Source organism: Aspergillus thermomutatus (assembly GCF_002237265.1).
Source record: "Aspergillus thermomutatus strain HMR AF 39 chromosome Unknown NODE_56, whole genome shotgun sequence".
Lineage (NCBI taxonomy): Eukaryota > Fungi > Ascomycota > Eurotiomycetes > Eurotiales > Aspergillaceae > Aspergillus > Aspergillus thermomutatus.
The window spans coordinates 7,412-29,026 of NW_020798105.1; the positions used below are offsets into that span (position 1 = coordinate 7,412).

Here is a 21,615-nt window from a genome sequence, read left to right on the forward strand (position 1 = left end):
AGCTGTAGATGTAGGTGAGATAGGGTTACAGAGTGCACGTGCCTCAGCAGATAGGATAGATTAGGTTGATATAGAGGGTAGCAACACTTTGATCATCATGCATTATGAATCATCTTCTTTCTGTCTAGTGAATTGAAATGAGTTGAAACATAGGGGTAGTACATGTAGTGACTGCCATAGTTCTAGGGAGTTCCGCAAAGAATGAATAGTGAATAACTTTTACTGATTTTAAGAAAGTAGGTCAGCTGGTACTAGTATAGAAGTGAAGTCTATGGAATGACAGTACTTAGTGAATACTGAGAAAGTAAGCTCTTAATCTGCTACTGCCCTTCTGCTTTAGCCTCTTCCAGCAGTGCGTCCTCTCTTTTGGATCTTAGCATGTCTATTGCCCTGAAAATACCTTGGCCTTCTGCGGAACCGAAGCCTCTCCCCTTCGGTTTCCCTAATATTTATCAAAAGTATCCGTATTAGCCCAGAAATGGGTTTTCTTCAAGGTAAACCCCGGAGGCTGGAGGATATCAAATGGGTATCGGCTATATCGCGTCCACCTGAAAACGACACAGCAGTTATTGTCACCCTCCATAGCACAGAGATTAGTTTCTGTTGGATGAAATATTCGCTGTCATCTTATTAGCTGCCACATAGTAAAGTTTTAGAACTATTCTATCTTAATAAGAGAAGAAACATCTGATTGCGTTAATGGGTGCGGGATAAGTCAGGGTGTCTTATTTAGCCTAGTATAGTCGTTGGAGCTTAATGATTGTGTCTGTATGTGTCTCTTTGATATCTGCGGTTGCTCATGGCAGCACTCTCATTTCTGGAGTTTAAGACTAATCCTGCGTTTAATTCATCTCTTCCCTTTTTGCCCGTAGCTGTGCCGAAGCAGAACAGCAGATTGCCACAGGACCTACAGCAACCCAGTTCACCTTCTACGACCTCAGTACTCCGCGACATGATATCACAGGAACTTCAGAGACAAGAGAGAGCTTCAAACCAGATAGTCCTTGACTGGATGCAGCCAGCCGATTGGGGTACAGCTGACCTTCATCGTAGTCACCCACGTCGGTATCCTCGGGCTCAAACAAGATGAGGTCCTGCTCGAAGCTATCGAGTGCCATCATGTGACGGTACAGCGTGTCTCGTTCAGTTGCTCATGCGGGGGCGGATAATCTGCTCACTTTCCCGATGGCTTGCGCTCATCTCAAATCTTCTGGGCACAAATCAATGCCAGATCGTCTGCATCGAGGATGATACCATGCTCGTCGCTGTTCCGGGGGGGTCGATGCATCATGGTTTCGAAATTTAAGGTCAATGGTGCGCCCTGCACCACGCCGTTTTGGTACTCTGCCCTTTGGGTGCATCGCGGACTTGAAGGCCTTGGCCAGCGGCTCATGTACTGCCGCGCCGTGAGCAAGGGCAGTCTCTCGGGACCGGAGTGTCTTGTGTTTCTAGAGAAAGAAAGTAGTATCTGGTTCTGGGTACAACGATTGTAGATTTTAGGTGTGGCATAGGCTGCATCCATTACACACTAGTTCTTGCGCTGCAACTCCAATTCCAATGTGGTTCATGTCCGAAAAATATCGGAAGAAACCAACAACATCAAGCGGAGACTCTTTGCTGAACGGTAGTTGGCCCATTCTTCAGGCGTAGGGCCCCCTCAGGGGTTGCGAATGTGTCCGAGCTCGGCTGTCTGCAACTTGTTTCACCACCATAGCGTGAAACCATACCGGTCCGGTTTCCTGAAGAACGTCATTTAGGGATTCCTGTGTCAGTGGGACCGGTTCTCGAGGAACATCATTGGGAGACTCTTGGGTTGGTAAGTGTAGTTGCTCGTGGGCTGGAATATCATTGTGAGAAGTTGGAATGTCCAAATTTGGTTGCTGGCTGCGTTGTGCTGATTCGAACTATTCCGTGAGCATTGGTGCTTGCACCGAAACTAACACTGCGGGTTGCCAGGTGGGTTCATGGACATTTTTCCATTTAATCAGGTAGTACCAAATGCGTTGTCTGGAATTGCGATGGATTTTCATGAATTTTTTGTCAATGACCTTCTCAATCTCGAATGGTAACGCTGTCTCGTGGACCTCCTCGGGAATTGTTGTGGCTACTGATCAACGCCAAGGGTCGTCCGTGGCTTGTTCAAGATGGATTATTGAACAACTGCGAAGAAGCCTCGAAACGTATCCGACACGGCCCATCAGCGTACCTCGAGTCTTTTGGTTGCCTGTGAGGCTATCAGAACGTGCGACAAGTTTGGCAATTTGGCGAGCTTGAGAGGATAAATCGGGATCAGTCTTCACGCTTTTTCATGTTGCCTTGGCCTCTCGCCCCTAACTGCTCTTTGGGGAAACAGTAACCATGAAGAACAGTATTGCAATGATCACATCGGTATAACTTGTTGTAGTTTGCCAATGGGTCAAAGCTTCTTGTGATCAGGGGAGCAAGATTAGGTATCGTACCAGTCCTACTGGAAGAGCTAATGTGCTTAGCAATTTGCCGAGCTTGAGTAGATAAATCAGGGTTAGGGAGGTCTTGGTAGATCTCCATTCCTTGACCAAAGAAGCTTGAGTCCATACACTCAGTCAACCATATATTAATTAGTGTTCCCACCTTTAATATGTTTGGGAGGAAATGCTGGATAAATGGGAGAATCTTCTCTACCATCCCACGCGAGCCACATTCTCCAACATTTTTGAACTGGGGTGATGATCTGCCATCCCATGGATAGCAGTCAATGTTAAACTGCACATCACGATGGATTGATAGGCCCATCATACTCTGAGAAAAATTGTTGCAGAGTTCTAACTTATCAGCAGTCCATGGGAGGCAGAACACAAGACACAATGATTGAAGAAAAGGAAAGTCTCTCAATCACCCAGAGACAGGAGAGGAACATCAACAATCTCCTTTGGAGTGTCGTGCAGAGCGTGGTTCAGCAAGGCAGCCGGGGTTCCCCATGGAGATTTCTTGAGGTCCTGCTGCAGCCTCAAAGATCCATTAAGCTGAGAGACGCGGTCGGGCCAAGTGGCTTTTTCAAAGAAGGCGTCTGCGCTTTGTGATAAGTCATAGAAGGTGTAAGGATCCTGGCGACGTTGAGAGCTTTGATCGACCACGAGTTATACCTCTCAAGAATCCAGAAAATGAGTAGATCAGCTTCGCTTCGTCATCATCTGAGTCCGCATAATGGACCCTCAGTGTCCTCTTAGCAGGAGTAGAAGATTCGGCTTCCTCCAGCCCGATTACCTGAACCTTTCTTGCAAACTTTAACATATTTGAGAATGCAACCAGGGGGATAAAGGTTGAGTCTTTGCCGGACGGTACTACCTGATGAGGATAGAGCCCGTGACCTTCCCAGCGGAAGACTGTCGGTCTATAGGAATCGACATTTGCTTGACTTGGAGGCCTGGCAGTGTAGGGGCATCCTTACCATGAATGGGTCAAGTACTTCCAGTAGCACCGGCAGTGGTAGTACCCGTAGCACCAGCAGTAGTAGTACCAGTAATAACGACATCATCACTACTATCTATGTCCGACTGATAGTCTGATTCGCTGTCTGATGAGTCTGCCCCTGGTTCCAGTCTGGGTCAACATCAGAGTCGTCAAGGTCATCATCATTCTGAGCGTTTGTCATCCCTTTTTCGAATAGGTAACGACCACGGGTAACAATCTGCTCTGAGTCCGCTGGCTGAGTGGCATTAAAGCGTTGGACAATGTGCAGTTCGCGATAGGTTAGGGGCTTTGGCTGACACTAGCGCCCTTTCTTTCCATTGAACACAACCACCGTCGCGCTGACGATCTCAGCTAGCCCATGACATGTTTGGGATAGGCTGATTTGTTGTCATTGTCCGCGCCCGCGTTTTTCTTGATATCACATAGATATTCCTTCCATTGCTCATCATCTCTGAGAGCTTTTCTTGCGCGCTTATCGGCTTCCTGAGACAATAAACCATTTTCCAGAAGTCTTTGAGCTCATTGGCATAGTGGAATTTCCACAGCGCTCTTGCAAGAAGGAAATGCCATCTGCGGTGAGCCGAGGATGTTGGCAGTCACCAAAATGTACTTTTGGAGGAGCTTCCTGAAGATAAACGTTCCAGTCGTTCTATGAAAAGGCAGTAAGTCTGCGTCTCGCTCATCGCGTGTAGTTCGCTTCGGAGTTGGGAGTGAGTTTAGAGCAGGAGAGCAAGGTCTTTTGAAATGGGAGACATATGCAAGGTTGATCAGAGTATCAGTGATGCTGACGGCCAACCACCTACTTGATGAAGACTAAGTTCTGAGACCTTTCCTCCCACGTGGTACTGTGGTGGATGATTGACAGTCTGAGTTGAACCTGAGAGATTTTCATAATCCTGGTTTTCCCCTTGCGCCCCAGGTGAGGGTATTGTAGTCCTTCTGCCCTCACTTTTCATTGCGCCTCACTCTGTGGCAGGTCAACATTCTCTGACAAAGAATTACTCAACATCTTGTTGGGTTACGGCAAGTTATAAGCGAAGAGTGTCCTTGAATGGTATAGAATCGGGAATTGAGAGCAAGTCGAAGTGTGCTGATAACCTATGCCACCGGTAAGCTGTCTGTACGAGGAATACCAGATCACAGCCAAATTGGTTCAGGGTCCGTAGGCAACACATGCACCAGTAAGCGGTGCACGTTAAGGTTTCGGGAGTCAGCGCACACATCTCTATGGCCTAACTCCTATGATGGCTTCATGATATCTCCTGATAGGGGCAAATGCACCCAAGCACTCATGGTCATGTCCGTTGAGGCTATAGATGGTGATCTTCTGTTGTGTCGTCATGAGGTATCTCTGCACAGGGGATAAATCCATGTATGCTTCATCTCTTTCCCAAGACACTTGCAAGTTGCGACCCCACTGGCTGCTTGACATCTTTCTTTCTTTTGCCACTATGGCTAAATGACTCCATCAACGCAAATTGTTGCTGGGTCGCCTGAGAGCCTAACTTCAGTTCGCTGAAGTTGTGTAGGTCTTTTCTCCTTGAGGCTACCTTGCTTGACTGGATTCCTCCATTCGTTGATATTGGTAGGAACATATAAATCTGGGACGAGGCCTTCTTCTGTTTCGTCCGGTTCGTACTTATTGGTGTTGAGAGTTCAAGTAGCAGGCTTCCTTAGAGCAACCGTTGAGGATATCCTCTCGAAGAGAAGTTTTGGATCGTCAGTTGAAGAATGTGGCACGTCGTCACGGCGGGCTTCCGGGCTTCAGGCTAGCCGGATAAACCTTGATATTGGGCAATTATCGAGGGAAAGCTGAGCGCCACTACGTGCTCTCTGTTCCACGCCGATGCCAGGACATGAGCCTGGATTCTTGGCTAGGGTCGGCCACAACCTGATCGCTAAAGCAGCCACAGAGCAAGAACGTTCTGAATGCTGCCTAAGCCTCCAAGGCAGCTTTGAGCTCCCTCCGTTGGAGGGGCGGGGCGACACAAAACGCTTTCCACATGACTGGGGGGCACCTAAAAACGTTAGCAAAACTCCGCTAAAATTGACACGCAATACCGAAACCCGACGCCAGAAGGGCCCAAACACAAACAAAGGAAAGGATGCTGAGCGAACGGGATACTTACAGGCACAATTATCTTTTTATCGACCGCGGCTTTGTACGCAAGCGAGGTATCCACAAGGTTCTGATGTTCCCTTTCTGCACGGGCGCCTTCAGCAATGAAACATTAGGTCACCTCAATCCATATGCAATCATTCTCCTTATCCATTTTTGTCTCATCGCTGTGGAAAAAAGCAATGCAGGCTTTGAGACGCCTGCCGCGAGCCGACCAGCGTTGCGGCAGCTGTACCAGGGCAGCTTCAAGATGATACCGACCAGCTAGACATTCAACATAGCCATCAGGACGGTACCGTTGTTGACTGAACGATGAGCTTGATGTAAACGCCTGGGTCATTCATGCCAACCCAATCTAGCATTGCTAGGAGGCTTCGAAAGTTGGGGAGACTTTCACGATTCAACAACTCGTGCACTGATAGAAGGGTATATTCCCCATGTTTTGGGAATATCCTCGTTGCTCCAATTATCAGGCCTTTCGTTCCAGGCCTTCGTCATCATGCATCCTCTGATAGCATGAATACCTAGTGAGTTCGACGAGCGAGCATTGCGAAACTAAGGACTGAGCAGAGAAGGAATGAAAAAGGATGGAACCATCCAGTGACAGAGATAATAACAGAAGGAAAGAAATAGAGAAGAGAATTGGGGATGAAGGATAAGACGAAGAATGGGGAGAAGAAGAGAAGAAAGGACAAACGGTCACGGATAGCGGCCGATCTTCCATGACCGAAAGAGGAAAACCACCCCAGTCAGGCTGCACTGTTCGTGAAACCATCAGCAAGCATGATTGCTAATGATCAAAGAGTAATAAGTACCTGCCAGAGAACGCAGCTGGTTGTTGTGTACGGAAGCCATCTTTGGGGTTTCAGTTATAACATGGTGGTTTGCAGGGGCTGTAAGCGGTGTCCAGCAGAGGCATATAGCCGAGACACCACACAATCATAGGTCAGTGCAGGATGCTAAGGGACTGTCCATCGGTAGGTACCAGTCGACGTTTATCGGTAGCTGGTATAGCTCTGATTGGCTGTACACTAACAGCAACGGTTCTGGAGTTGGGGTCCTGCATCCTGCACAGGTGGCCATTATCATGGACTATTAGAAGTTAGTTGTAAGCTTGCTTGAGGATCAGACTCGTAGGATCTCACCAGTAATCCCGTAACAGAAATAATAGATGGGACGCAATGGCTCCAATCATCGAAATCTGCCTGCAGATTGCAACAAGCTCTTTCCGGGAAAGCGACCCTCATAAAGCCAACAAGGTACTTTACGTGATTTGCCGCGAATATACTTGATGTTCTGGAGATTGTGCTGAGGATGTAGCTATGCATATCACCAAGGGCCGTCCAAGTCTTTGGAAATGAGATTGACTCAGTAGGTTGCAGGTTGAATCGCTAATGACCTTGGTTCATGAGGATGCTAACCATGTCTCGATAGTGCCAGTCATTCCTGTTGAGTATCAGATAGACGTATCTTGACTAAAAACACAGTATGCATCATTTCATGAAGGTTGGGGTAATAGACTGAGACATCCTAATGAACAAGTGTCAAGCAGAAAAGAAGAGAGTGATGGAGGAGGCTTCCTTGTAGAATAGTGAATATCTGATAGACTGACCTATCTACAATCAGTGAATATCAAATGAACTTAGAGAATAGCAGTGGCATTACTTAATTCACTATCTCTAAAGGTGAATATCCCTGTCTAGACATCATTGCCCAAACCATTACAAACAACAGTCCTATTCACTCAGCTGAGTCCAACATCATAGCCATGACCTTCCCCATGAAGAGTCTCTCTTCCATCATAGAACTCGTATTCACCAACATGAAGTGAGTGTCCTTCAATTAAGTTGGGTGAAGTAGGGAGGTACCCTCAACAGGAGGCCTCAACCGACCGACCGAGCTGATCGGATCCAGGGCTCGCTGCGGTAGCAACGTTTATGTCACTGCCATCCCAAAGCTGCTGTCGCGACATCTTCTCTGTACTCGCCTATAACCCCGCACTCAAATCTCATCCAAACGGACTCCGGTTAATCCGTCGCGCGATCTCCGTCCATCGCGATCCGCGAGTGTGACCGTGACCGTGACCTGAATCCAGACTTGTACTCTGGCTGTAGGCGCTCTGGCCGTGGATACTACTACCTCCCACCGAAAGATCCATCTCTGCCTCCGGCGGGAGGGGAGGAAGAGGTCTGTCAAAGTAATGCCGTTCGTACGGGGGCGGGAGGTCGTCCGGCGCCGGTTGGGTCTGCCCATGGGTAAAAGCCATGTCCATAGAGCGAGAATGCTGCAGTGGAGGTGGGCGGCAGGCGGCTGCAGACCAGTTTACATCGCCCCATGTCGAGGAAGAAGTCGGTGAGCCGGGGGAGGGGCTGGTGACGATCCAGATACTCTCGCTTTCGACCCACGTGAGTCGGCGTGGGGTGGAGTGTGGGCGAGGAGGAGTCTGCACCGACGAGAAGCTGGAGATATCCGAGTTACTGTGGCTATAGCTGTGCACATGGCTGTGCCTGTGCCTGTGATTATGACTGGGGCGAGGCCGGACAGTAAAGTCGAGATCGAGGGTTTGGCCTGCTTGGACTGGAAGATGGTGCCGTGCAGTGTGGGGGATGCGGTCCGGGTCGAGGTACTTGGTTCGGCGAGGAAGGGCGTGAGCGTCGGCGGACGCAGGTCTTTGCAGGCGGTGGAATGTCTCTGTTGCTGGACTGGCGAAGAAGGCATGGTCGAGGTGTATCTGAGGAATGGACATGTTGCATGCCGGGTCGGTGAGCCGGGGATGGTGGATTGGGGGGCCTTCGAGTGATGAGAGGTCCATGGGGAGCGAGTAATCCGTACACAGCCTGGAATGGACGGAGCAGGGGTCTTCTTTAATTGTCGCTAAATGCCGAGTAATGGACCCTGAAATCGGACTCCACGAGGATTCATGGAATAAGTGGCGCGAGAGTACGAGGCCCAAGAGCCGATGGAGCCAAAAATAAGGTGTGAATACGATGCGGCCCAGATGGCGAGTGGATCGACACCTTTAAACGAAGTTAATATGTCGTATCTATATGGCAATCGGAATAGAAGCAGATTTAAATGAGAGTGGTACCTATATATGTTGTGGGTGGAAACCCATAATCATGCTGGAGAGGCAGTGCGACGACACAAGAACAAAGACAGCCCAACAGACAACAGAGACAAAGACTCCCTGCGCCTTTGATCTGATCAGTCGGCGTCAGAACGGGGCACCTTGACCCAAGCCAAGTTTATGGATGCCATGCCATGTCCATACCATTCCCGAGACCCGTCAGGCGATCTGGGGGATCGGACGGATCTCTTAGACAACGGACAACGAACACCTAACAGGTCATTTTGCCTTGGGAGGCCTGAAAGAGGAAAATGACGGTAGTTTGGCCCCGCAGATCGAATGGAACTCAACTACAAGTGCAAGGGGAGAAGGATTCGCTAAGCCGCTTGTTGGATGTAGCAGGTTGATATGAGGCACAGTCATGATCAGTTATCTCAAACTCGCTTGAATCAAATTGTGCCGGGCTGGATAGACGACAACCATCGAGCGTTGCTCTAGTCGTGTGTCGAAGCCGGAATACCTCATTGCGTTGGTTTCGCTTCTTTGAACACACGAAGTCAAATCAACAAGGCCATAATCAGAAATGGCTGTCGTTGTTATTCCCTGCCATGATGTTGGATAGTGAGGGTCAGTTGGAACACTGCCACAAAATCAGTATTAATATTATTATGTATATTGGTCCACTGACCGCTAAACTATTCTTTGTCTTCAAAGCCTCAGTTCCGCCCCATGTTATTACTTATCTGGCCTTGCCGCGGCTTTCGATCTTCGTTTCTGGTGATTCTTTGGTTACTATCTACAGACTTGGAGCATTCTTCTTCGAAGTTAGAGAAAAGAGGACATTGAAGAATTCAGAATAATGAGGATTAAACAGTCAGAATAGCCTCGTGTTCAATCCAGAGAATCCTCTGTAGTGTGACGGTCCATTCCTTCGACTCAGCCTTCTCGAAGGAATTGATCGTGGGCCGTGGCATTCCAGAGTATTCGAGATGCTACACAAATCAGCCCTGCCTTTTCAATACATCACTGCACAAATCGTAAGTATAACTTATTTATGAGTGCATAAATCAGAGGATCAAGATGCCTTGCATCAGCCTCAGAGACGGTGACTCTTAGGAGGTCCATCTCTCGATAATTGTACTGCAAGCAATCCGCAAATATTGTACCTGCAGTAGACGAGTCAATACTGGTATGGCTGAGACTCTGGGTAGTTACTGTACATCCTTACGAACCATGAGATCATTGACCAAGATGAGACAAACTGGTGGATCAGAAAATTACAATGTACTTGTGTTTGAATGTTACATCATCATATTGACAAGTGAGGAATACAATGTAAGAAAAAGATATGTATAAGCAAGGATATAAACTACTCTCCCAAAAAGAAAGCCCAACTATTTGACACAATCCCGTCACTCCATCACGACCAGCTCATCCAGAAGCGCTGTCCTGGAGCCTCGAGTGACCAGGGTTCACACCATGGACATCAAGTGAACTGCTCTAAGCCAGGAAGAAAGCGGCAGCGGCGGCAGCACCAGCGAAGATGAAAGAGTTGCTGAGGGTGCTGGCAGCGCCAGTGGAGAGACCACCAGGAGGAATAGAACCGGAAGGACTGCGCTTGTCAGTGGATATTCAGTAGACAGTTTTTGTTGTGAGGACAACTTACGTAGCGCTAGCGACAGGGGTGCCGGTAGCAGCAGAGGGGATGACGGGGACGGAAGAGTAGGCACCAGCACCGGCAGGGCCGCTAGGAGTAGCGACAGGGACGGTGATGGTGGAGTAGGTGACGGTGGGCACGCAGGTGGTCACAGCAATGACGGAGACGCTGGAAGCGACAGGAGGAACAACAGGAGCAGTGTTGGAGGGAGCAGGGATGACGGGAAGGCTGCTGCTGCTGCTGCTGGAGTGAGCGTCGGCACCGCTGGGGGCCGAGGGAGTCTCAGCGGGAGCAGACTCGGTGGGGGCAACGCTGGCAGTGGTGGGGACAGCGGCGGGAGTGGTCACGGCCTCAGCACCCTCAGGGGTGGAGGTGGAACGAGCAGGGCAGTTGGTGACGGTGGGAGCGCAGGAGGTGATGGTAACGTCCTGGGTCTCGTAGACGGTCTCAACGGCACCGTTGGGGAGAGCAGCGGCAAGGCCGGCGAAGAAGGCAATGGAAGCAGCAGTGAAACGCATCTTGAATATTGGTTGGTTGGTTGGTGTATGTGTGGAAAAGTCACTGAATTAGCCGTCAAGGCAATTTATCTCGTGGGTTGGTTGTAAAGAGAGTGTGGGTAGTTGGTTTAGTTTGAAAGAGTGGCCGACCGAAGTCAAGTTGATCTGATGCTTCAAGCAGGAAAGGAAGTCTGAGCTTGAGAGAAGGAAACAAGAAAAAAAGAACGAGGGAAAGACGAACGGGGGCGTCCAGGGCCTTTGTATGAACGGGGAGATTAAACCTGGAGATCGTCTCAGGGGAAAAGGCAAAGAAAGACTCGACTGTGTCAAGTGGAGAGCGAGGGGGCTGCACCAGCACTACTGCACTTACTTACAACTAACCAGGTACAGTAAGTCAGTAACAGAGTATTCACTAATCAGCCTGTAAGTTTCATCTAGTCCATCAATATTGCATGAATTCTGAATATCCTGGCCTGAGAATTGCGGAGATTAGAGGATTGCGCCAATGTTGCGGTGTACACTAGATATCAAGATATGCTCCGAGATTGATACTGAAGGTAAACAATTATCCATAAGATAGGTAGTCAATGTAGTATTGAACATTGTATTCGGAATTCAGTTCATTCATTTCCCATCATTCTCCTCGTCATACCAATTATGTACTGTACATGGATAGTACCACTAGGTACGCTCGTGCCCAGTGAGTTGACGGCGCCAGGCGAATGGTTGGTGGAGGATAGCATCAGCCCGCCTACAACTCCCAAGGCAGCTAGCAGCTTCGTAGTGCTTAGCTGGTCGGCGATAAGTGCGACCCTGCGTGGTGTTGATCCCGCTGTTCCATTGCTTGTTCGAGTATCGCCGCCCAAAAACAAGCGATCCAATTGTCAGTCCTGAACCCCTGAGTATCAGAAACTAGCGAAGCTAGAGGTTTTGAGTTACGTAGTATTTCTGGGCATTCCGCCGTTTTCTACCCTCCTTCTATTGCAGTATACTCCGTAATAATGCCTGCCTTTTCCCTTCTTCCTTACGCTTGGATAAATCTACCTTACTCTCCATTACAAATAATGAATACATGGTTAATGAACCCGCAAGCCATCTCATCTGCCAAGCGGCACGACGTGGGAGCCCTGTTTCATGTTTTCATCCGTGGACCAATCAGAATTTCTTCTGCTCTTGCAGGGCCGTTCCTGAATCCGTGACCCACTCAGAGGTCTCATTCATTTTCCCGCTGTGGCTCTCTATCCATGCCACCTGTCCAATGACCGGAGATCTAGTGGGACCATAGTGCTCCACCTACCCCTAAGTCCTTTATTTTGATTTGGATCTTGCGGTCGCACTCAGGGACGGGCAACAGAGTGTCAAGCTGAATGGCTGTGGTTCCTGAATCTTTGCACTCTGGATCTGTTCATGTTCAGATCCAGCACTCCAAGGGATGATCGTGTTCAGGAACCAAGGAATCTGTCAAGAATAGTGCTGTGGTCATCTTCGATTCAGGCATGACGACCTCGCTCCGTCATCATTACAGAGTAAGGAATCGCTCAGATTCAGTGATTTATGTACTCCGTATGCCGTGATACACTATGCCAGTCAAGGCACAGACCCAAGACCATCCAGAGACATGGCTTGAAAATTGCACCTCAGTCCTAGAATGCACCCCTGCCAGGGACCAGGTCTAGATACCACTCCCAAGACACTGACTTGACTGAAGTCTTAGCGAGAGCTTCGAGACAGGGCCTTTGAGACGCCACTGTCACACTTGTTGTATTGCTTAATCAAAGCTTAGTGGTATCTATCTGCTAGTTAGTGTACCTAGTACCTAGTACTACTGGTAATATTGGTCTTGTGAGCAGGAAGAGAGAATTAAGAATAGAAATGCAAGCTACCGAGGAGAGACATCTACAGACTAGTCATGTTGATGAATCTGGAAGTCCTCTGGTATCTGAGTGGCTCTACCCCTGACTAAAAGCAAGCATATTCAAGACTAATTTTGAATTGCTAAGCATAATAGTCATTCTTGTATAAGAATGATGTGAGGAAGTTTTGGAAACAGGTACTATGGAGCAGCGTCAGAACCTCCACGGTAGTAGATAGACTCAACTTATCAAACTCCTTCGCTTTTGTTATGTATCTTCCATGTGAATATTGTGGGAGTACTCCTCTTCTATTCGGAGTGATGTACGGAGTTCCTGCGGCTAATCCACAGAGTTCGAAAGGTATGAGCGTGATCAAAGCTCCTCTCCATAGTCCTTGGGCTTGAATCTGATAGAAAAGGGGTTGGCCGTATGGCTCAATGTCCATCGTTCAACTGCCAGCAAACTACCGACTATCTAGTCTGAGACTTGTCCGCTAGTCAAGCCAATGTTGCTTTGATTAGAAACGGGGTTATTAATATGGAGAGTCGTCAATGGAGTCGATTCTATAAACAGAAGACCCTTTAGTCACTCATTGACACTTAGAGACACATTGATCACGGAGTAGTACTTCAGGGAACACAACAATAATATGGTCTGTGCCTACAACTACTGAGTACTACTGACTAGATTCCTAGACTATGGGCAGGGACAATGGTCCACAATTCTTTGGTCCCTGAACCAAATCTCGAGAAGCTACCTACCGCCCACAGGTATCCCGACAAGTGTTCAACATATCTTCCAAGTGACTCAATGAATAGTCGCTATATTCCGCCTGAGTATTCCTTTCTTTGTAAGTGTCTGGACGATCTACAGAGCAGCGGGGATTGCAAGCGAGGATCGTCAGTGCGGCGCGTCTGTGATGTATTTAATTGTACAATCCTCAATGTAACAGCGACCAGCACAGTAGGCAGATGGTTCAGTGAGACCTTACATTGTACTGGCATAGCGATGAGGTAGTACCCAAACACATGAGCACAATTGCCGAGGATTGCCACTGTTTTCTTCCCACTCCAGTCTACCGAATCCGAAGTTCGGGGTAGCCGGAAACATCTGCTTTGTCAGTTCCTTTGAGAGTAGAGGAGATGCTCCTTGATGTGACTACTTAACCACACTGTCTCTTGGATACTGAGTTAAGAGCTCGGAGATGATTGCAAACTGCCTCCGTGCATCCAGGGTGCAGATGACCTCGGTGGCTATCTTGGGACTCTGTGGGGCCTGGATATCAGAATTGACAACGACACAGTTACTCATCTCGACTGCTTGTCGTTGATTATGACGAATCTTGATGGATATGATGTCAGAACTAGATTGAGCTCTTTTGCGATCAAGATAGGAAATTCAAGTCACTGTCTGTGTGGCTTTTTGATGGTTCAAGTTGCAGGGCTGAAGTCGAAGCTGAAGCAGCACGTGCCTCAGTTGAGCAGTCACGATGAAACAAAAGAACTCCTGTCGAGGAATTCCTCTGTCTGAACAGGTATTAAAGAATCAGACGTGTACTAGATGAAAGATAGACTTTCAATTAGCAAGGAGAATACCTCAACGATTGTCCACACTCGTTTGCAGACTTGCGACTTGCGACTTGCAACTACTTGCAACTTGCAGTCCTGTTGATTGTTGATTGTTGTGGATCCTGACCCAAACAACAACTGTTGATGACACAGCCATCCAGGACCGAAAAACCCACGTATCCACCCTCACAAGCCACAAAGCCGAGTATTTTAAGCACACTGAGAGACTAAAAGTCTGAAACACTCTCAATTCGAGGACTCGTAGTATGTCTCATCTCGAATGATAGCTGTACAGACGCCACATTTGCCAGATTGGGCGAGGAACGTGGCTGGAATTGTTGAACGGATAAGGGACAGTGACCACTGCCGACTGCTCCGGCTATGGCTTGTCCTCTCCACACTTGGTCAGTTGGTGCAGAGCAAGATACCTGCCACTACTCGATGCTCAGTAGTAGTAGTATGTGAACCCATACTTGAGAGTCTAAGCATTCAAATCTGGGTATGACGATGCCATCGAGAAGTATGTACCGTAGGTGATGTGGAGTTTCACTGAGAAGAGTTTTCATGGATGCCTAGATGCCTGAGAGCCAATGACAACACATTAACACCATCAACAACGACAGCTTCAACTTCGATCACAGAGTTGAAGACAGTCAAAAATGAAGAAACATACATCTAATGACCTTGAAATGAACAAATTTAGATATTGCTATAACGAGATATAGACGATGGTAGTAACAAGTAGAGATCGCATATTTATAGAAGTGGTACTATCTACCTTAGGCGCCTTTCGAAACAGACTGGTTCCACCGATGCGATCCCCAGCGCGATTGTGTCTGTTGGCTGTGCCTTATGATTGGCATTGGATTGTGATAGAACGAGTAACAGCGTATAATATAATGGATATAATATAAGCAACTTATCGCTCAATCGCTGCTGATGGAAATACTCAAAAGTTCAAACATCAAAGAGCCAATCCAAGCTGACTGTCTGTCTGTCTGTCTGCTGATATTCGTGTCATCAATTCTTTCACTTCCCCGACCGTTGGCCCATCACCAGCATCGATCATCCTCGCCAACATCATCCTCATCAACTCCTTCGTTCATCTATCTCTTTCTTTGATTTCTTTTCAAAGGAAGAGAAGTACCAACGTTCGTTTATCCTGATCTATCGTTGTCTTGTCATCTATTGAGTTGTCTCTTTGATCGTACGCCTACTGTTGTATCTATTATTCTTACCCCTCCTTTGTTCTCGGCCCCACGGCCACCTTTCGAAACCCGTTGCTGCTTCGTCCACCCTCTTTTATCCATTTTCGTGCTCGAGCTTCTCGTTCAAGGTGTCAAACTCAAACGTCGCCGATCTGGCTACCTTGGCTGATCCCAACGAGTTGTTTTTGCCGGGTGAGAGGCAAAACAACCTCGCCATGTCGTCCTCACCCGTTCCTCTCCTCAGACCACCGGTGCCTGGCAATCGCAGCAACAGCAACGGACCTCGACCTCCAAAACTCACTCTGGGCATTCCTCCATCCCCGAACAGCAGACCCGTCAATGGAAATGCTGTCCCCGCAATAGCAGCAGCCCCCGACGCTCCCCAGCCTCAGCGACCTTCTACCCGTCCCGCTCCTCCTCAGCTGCGACTCGCGACCCCCATGGGCAGTAGCTCGGATGTTCCCCAGGAAGTGCCCCGACTGGCAAATGGCAGACCAGCCCCTCCGCCTCTGGCGACCACGGGCTTAAACGAATCGAACGGACATTCGAGATCCAGCAGTTTTACGTATCTGGATGGAAAAGCTAGCGGTCCGGCATCCGCATCGTCGTCGAATTACTCTGCCCTCTCGTTCGCCATGGGTCTCCGGCAACCGCACGGCAGCACTCCGGATCCATCGTCCGCGATCAGCTCGGTATACTCCGACAGGGAGGGAGGTGTGCAGATGGAGCGCGATAACAGTGTCAATGGACTTCTTCCCGATTTGGATAAGTTGAGCCTGGAAAAGGGCAGGCCCCTGGACGTCGACGATTTGGATGATGAAGGTTGGCTGGCTGCAAGTGAGCAAAAGAAGATCATCGAGTTGGGTAGTCTGGGTGAGGGGGCTGGTGGTGCCGTTACACGGTGCAAGCTCAAGGACGGAAAGACCGTTTTTGCCTTGAAGGTATTTACCATATTCCTAAGACGTGAGAGTTCTTCATGCCAATACAATTACTTCTCCAGATCATCACCACCGACCCCAACCCAGATGTGAAGAAGCAGATTGTTCGAGAACTCAACTTCAACAAGGACTGTGCGTCTGAGCACATCTGCCGGTACTACGGCGCCTTCATGGACAAGTCGACAGGAACAATCTCGATTGCGATGGAGTTTTGCGAAGGAGGAAGTTTGGACAGCATTTACAAGGAGGTCAAAAAATTGGGAGGGCGAACAGGAGAAAAAGTGCTCGGCAAAGTCGCTGAGGGCGTCTTGAATGGCTTGACATACCTACATAGCAGAAAGATTATCCATCGAGGTAAGCTCGCCTCTCTCAGGAAATTATGCAGTCGGCTGACCGGTCAGATATCAAACCCTCAAACATTCTTCTGTGTCGAAACGGCCAAGTGAAACTCTGTGACTTTGGCGTCAGCGGCGAATTTGGGACCAAGGGGGACGCCAACACATTCATCGGCACATCTTACTACATGGCGCCAGAACGAATCACCGGCCAATCCTATACCATCACGTCCGACGTTTGGTCCCTTGGTGTGACGCTGCTCGAGGTTGCCCAGCATCGTTTCCCGTTCCCTGCCGATGGCACAGAGATGCAGCCGCGAGCCGGGTTGATAGATCTTCTTACATACATCGTTCGCCAACCCATTCCCAAGCTGAAAGATGAGCCCGAAAACCGTATTCGCTGGTCCGATAACTTCAAGTACTTTATTGAATGCTGGTATGTATCGTCTGCCATGAACGAGTGGGCTAAAGTTAACTGGTCCTAGTCTCGAAAAAGAACCTCCACGAAGAGCCACACCATGGCGGATGCTGGAACATCCCTGGATGCTGGATATGAAAAATAAAAAGGTCAACATGGCCAACTTCGTCCGGCAGGTGTGGGGCTGGCAAGATTGATTCTTCAGTCCTGGACTATCTACAGATTTCAGCATTCATTGACCTGTTTCATTCCTAATCACCGCCCATCGAACGCAGCATTGATTTAATCTCATCTACAATAATGCCCTTGCATATATTACGGTCTCTCCTTCAACGCTTACAAGTGGCTGGGCCTTCTTGATTGACCAGGATGTCAAAAGCATACGAATCTTGCATTATAACGACACTCATTACCTTTCATTGCAACGCCATTCCTTTGGGTGAACATCTGGAGTTGAAATTTTTTTTTTTTTTTTCCTTCTTGGTTTCCTCTTCTCATTCCTCTCTTACCGGTTCGAATTTCATGGCAGTATATCTTCAAAATTGAGGCGAGTTCGGAAGACATCTGCCAGCGAGCAGCAGTGCTGACGCTTTTTTCATGGATGCCGAACGAGATAGCTGGGACTCGGTATCTTTGTCAGTTTCAATGTCGGTTCAGCCTGATTCTTCAAGCAGCTGCATCTGTGCTGTTAGTATCTACCTTAAGTTCTGTTACATGCCTGTCTTCACGTGAGAATATACATTGGCGCCGTCAAGTCAAGTCAAGTCAAGTCATTAGTGGAAAATCTCATTCGTCTTCTACCTGACGTGGACAGTAAATATGGGTCAGATCAAATGAGCTCAAAGCTACATTTTCAGTACCTTGATAACTGTTGACCATTAATGCCTCAGGCCGCTCAGATCGAGTCGATTGCAAGGCAAGGAAAAAAAAAAAAATAAAACGGAAATTTCGGAACTTCCCACTAGATATCCTGGAAAAACAGCACAACTATCTGGGATAAAACATAATATTATCTGGATGCTAGTGAAATGAGACCCAGGTACACTCGTGATTTCGAGCTGCGTGGTGTGTGTTTCCTAGATTTCAGGGGTTTGGCATGCTTCGCTTCTCAGGAAGGGTAATTGGGTGCGAGGGTCTTGAAGGCATGATCTGACATGATTCATTCATTATTTCTATATGCCAATGGCAACACATGTATATGACTATTGTACTCCGTAATAGTGGATAAATGCATAAAGTAGGAGGGACAATCGCAAGTCTCAACGCTAACCGGACCAGACACGGGACCAACGCCATGGCATCATGGGCGAACACCACACGCTCAAGCTGAGAGCTCGAAGCGAACGCGAATGCGAAAACGAAAGAAGCTGCTATTTACGATCGGTTGACGGGCTGCGCGCCAAGAACCCAGCCGATCCCGCTTGCCAACCCCCCCGTCACCATGTTGCTGACCACGTCTCTCTTGCGGACTCGGCCCTCCTGCAACTGTGGCTCGGATTCCTCGTGGGCTTCACGCGCTCGCGACGACGGTGTCATTTCGTCTGGCGTGGCGGCTGCCGAGGCAGCGCTGCGCAGGGGGAAGGCGTTCTTCTGCAGGGCCAGGGCGGCGCCGCGGGCGACTTCGAAGAGACCCATGGGCGCTTCTTCGAGGTGGGAACGGTCCCGTTGGGCGCGGACGCGTCTGGCGTGTTGTTGCTTGGTGTCAAGGGCGTCCTGTTCCGTGTCGGTTGGGCCGAAGCCGCCGGGGACGGTCGAGAGACTGTCGCCCTTGGCGTCCCATATCTCTTCTTCCTCGCTTTCCTGGGCGCGGAGGACGTTCATCTCCTCGTCGCAGCGACGCCACGCGCCGAGAATCTCGGGGAGTGGGTCGGGGTATGGGACAAGAGTGAGCGCCAGAGAGAGGAGCTCCATGCGCTGTGAAAGCTGGGTGATTTGTGCTTGCAGGGACGGCGCGGGGGTGGAAACGGGGGCGCGGTAGCGGCCGGCGTTGTACACAGCGCGCCAGGAGATGTCGTCTTTGACGTTTGGATTCGTGAGGGGTGAAGCGGTAGGTAAAAGTGAAGGGGGTGTGAGACGAGTGAGGATGTAAGAGTATGCGGTGCCAAAGTCGTTTGAGGAGAGGGCGGATGAAATGGCCAGAGACATGATGCGCCGCTCGGCTGTGACCACCGCATCTTCCCGCGACGTGGAAGGAGTAGCACCAGGGTGCGATTCGTGCTCTTCGGAGACACCGGCCGGCAGTCCGGCCTCGACCAGATTTCGTCCAATGGAAAGTAGATCGTCGAGTTTTGTATAGCTCTTTGGATTCTGATCGAGCACCTTTTCAATCAAGGAGAGAGGATCGGAGTGGACTCGGATGCTGACCGGCTGAAAGGGAACGCCATGCTGTAAGGTTAAAGAGTAGAACGACAGAGCGTGAGTTGCTGCTATGAGCGCCTGGATTTGTTTCAAGGTTACGGAAGTTGGAAAATGTGGTTGGAATGCTTGTAGACTGGTACCGCAACGAAGCTTGTCAGTCTGAGTATCTTGATAGGAATCGCACGAAACTCACATCTCATAAGCCCTCTTCATTCCCCCTCGCGTCCTGTTGCCGTTGCTCGCGTTATCATATGCCGCAAAGATAGCGTCTTGGACCGCTTGTTCGACCTGAGTTGGATCCAGAGGAGCCGGGTCAGATCTAGTGTAAATATCCACGGCCAGTTGATATTCTTAAGTCAGTCAGCACCCGTCAAAGTGAGCGAAAGGGCATTTTAGGCCTTACCTTTGGCTTCCAACAAGGCTCTCAACACCTCTGTTTCAACAACGTCCCGGGAGACCTTCCAAAACAGTCCGTGACAGGGAGGACGATCCATTTTTTGTTCATGTTGCGCCTGCCAGTCGCGAAGCCACAGCAACTGCTCACGAATCTTCTTCCAATCACGACCAGGCCCGGTCTGCTTGGTAATCGAGCTCACCGTACTGCGGAGCTCTGCAAGTTGCACATCTTCGTTGCTGTGCAGGCACAGGTTTGCAGCTTGCCTGCAAGGCATCGAAACGCCCAAGTCATGCAGCACCTGCAAAGAGAGAAGGATTGCGCTCAAGAACGAGACCGAAGAAGCAGACGGATGCGTCAACGCGTTCGAACTCAGCAACAAGGCGTTTTGTAACAGACTTACTCTTGATGTGGACGGAATCTCACCCGCATCGAATGTCACCGAAGGAAGCGCGGAATCCTTGCATGCAATGAACAGAGAGTCCTGGAGCTGGAGTAATTCGGCGACACGTGTTACGATCTGGAGAGAGCCCTCTAGAGAGGCACTGCTCATATCAGGGTTCGCGTAAACAGCGGCGAGGCCTGATTGGCCATAACGAGTTCGCATTTCCGTCAATTCGTCCTGTGTTGGTTGTTGATTCTCCTCTCCGTAGCCTCCAAGGTCCACGTCCTCAGGCCCATCCCAGTGAACAAAGGCGTTGACTGCACTATCATGCTCCACCAAGCTATGCGACAGTAACCATTCATTCACCTGCTGCCATCCAGCACCTGTTGTCGTCTTCGGGAGGTGGCTGTCCTGAGGAAGGGATATCGCACTCTGACTTGCGGCCTCGTTGAGCCTGCGCCGTTTCGAGCGATTGCTGCCATAGATCCACGCACCCACTAGTCCACGGAGGTTCCTCGCGATGTCCATCTTGTCTTTCCGCGGACTCGTCATAGAGAGCAGAACGTTGATAGCGGTGGCATCGTCCATCGACTCTATTGTATCCAAGGAGAATGTCTCATCTTGACTCGGATAGTACTCATAGTTCAGTCGGAGGAGCGGTAGAATGCTAGAAATCAACCATGTGCGCACGGTGGACGAGCGTTGGTAGAATGGCAGAAGAAGGTCAAGAATGAGTGGCTGAAGACCAGTTTCGGAATCTATGCGGTGCGACCGATGGATGAGAAATTGAGTCAAGAGGTCGGAAGGCTCGCTATCCTCGTCATCAGGGTGTCGCAGCGGTAATAGACGAAGCTTCCGGACACGTTGCCTTGCAACAGCCTCGGGAAGGTTTTGGACGGCGGACACGTCGACGTCGCCTTCAGACGACTCGCCTGAGGAACCGGACACTAGTTCATGAAGCACAGACGTATAGGCCTGCGGCTCTATGCTCTCTGGAAGAAAGGTCAGGATAATGCGCAAGAGACGCTCCAAGGGTAAATAGCTGGGAAATTGGGCGTGGAGGTGCGGCAGATGAACGACGTTGCCAGTGGCACAGAGCTGCGTTGCTAGAAGAATCGCATGGGCACCAGATATCGCTTCAGAAATCGCCATCGCGAGTCAGACTCCACAAAAAGTCCTCTCATGTCACAATCTCATCGATGCTTCTCCAGTCTCCCAAGTCGAAACGTAGACGTCAACGGGGACAACGGGCGGGGCGCTCGGACCACCTGGGCGGAAACAGGCGAATCGACGCTTGACTAAGGTAGACAAAGTCGCATCCTCACCTCCGCTACTCCAATCCGCAGTCCTCTGCAGTCCAAGTCCCTC

At 49.5% G+C, this 21,615-nt stretch overlaps 4 protein-coding genes across 4 annotated transcripts; 1 reads left to right on the forward strand and 3 right to left on the reverse strand.

The window, feature by feature from the left end:
* Positions 1 to 7,577: 7,577 nt before the first annotated feature.
* On the reverse strand, positions 7,578 to 8,287 carry CDV56_102384 (uncharacterized protein; the record flags this gene model as incomplete). Its single annotated transcript, XM_026756003.1, has 2 exons — positions 7,578 to 8,046; positions 8,112 to 8,287. 2 exons carry the CDS (start codon positions 8,285 to 8,287, stop codon positions 7,578 to 7,580), a joined length of 645 nt encoding a protein of 214 aa, XP_026615818.1.
* Positions 8,288 to 10,136: 1,849 nt separating this feature from the next.
* CDV56_102706 (GPI anchored serine-rich protein) lies at positions 10,137 to 10,811 on the reverse strand (the record flags this gene model as incomplete). The annotated part of the gene is made up of 2 exons (XM_026756325.1): positions 10,137 to 10,248; positions 10,303 to 10,811. 2 exons carry the CDS (start codon positions 10,809 to 10,811, stop codon positions 10,137 to 10,139), a joined length of 621 nt encoding a protein of 206 aa, XP_026615819.1.
* A 4,823-nt stretch (positions 10,812 to 15,634) lies between these two features.
* Positions 15,635 to 17,307, forward strand: CDV56_103355 (dual-specificity mitogen-activated protein kinase kinase; the record flags this gene model as incomplete). The annotated part of the gene is made up of 4 exons (XM_026756974.1): positions 15,635 to 16,360; positions 16,420 to 16,711; positions 16,759 to 17,128; positions 17,178 to 17,307. 4 exons carry the CDS (start codon positions 15,635 to 15,637, stop codon positions 17,305 to 17,307), a joined length of 1,518 nt encoding a protein of 505 aa, XP_026615820.1.
* Positions 17,308 to 18,484: 1,177 nt separating this feature from the next.
* On the reverse strand, positions 18,485 to 21,399 carry CDV56_103659 (secretory pathway Sec39 family protein; the record flags this gene model as incomplete). Its single annotated transcript, XM_026757278.1, has 3 exons — positions 18,485 to 19,601; positions 19,662 to 19,818; positions 19,872 to 21,399. 3 exons carry the CDS (start codon positions 21,397 to 21,399, stop codon positions 18,485 to 18,487), a joined length of 2,802 nt encoding a protein of 933 aa, XP_026615821.1.
* Between the last annotated feature and the right edge of the window lie 216 nt (positions 21,400 to 21,615).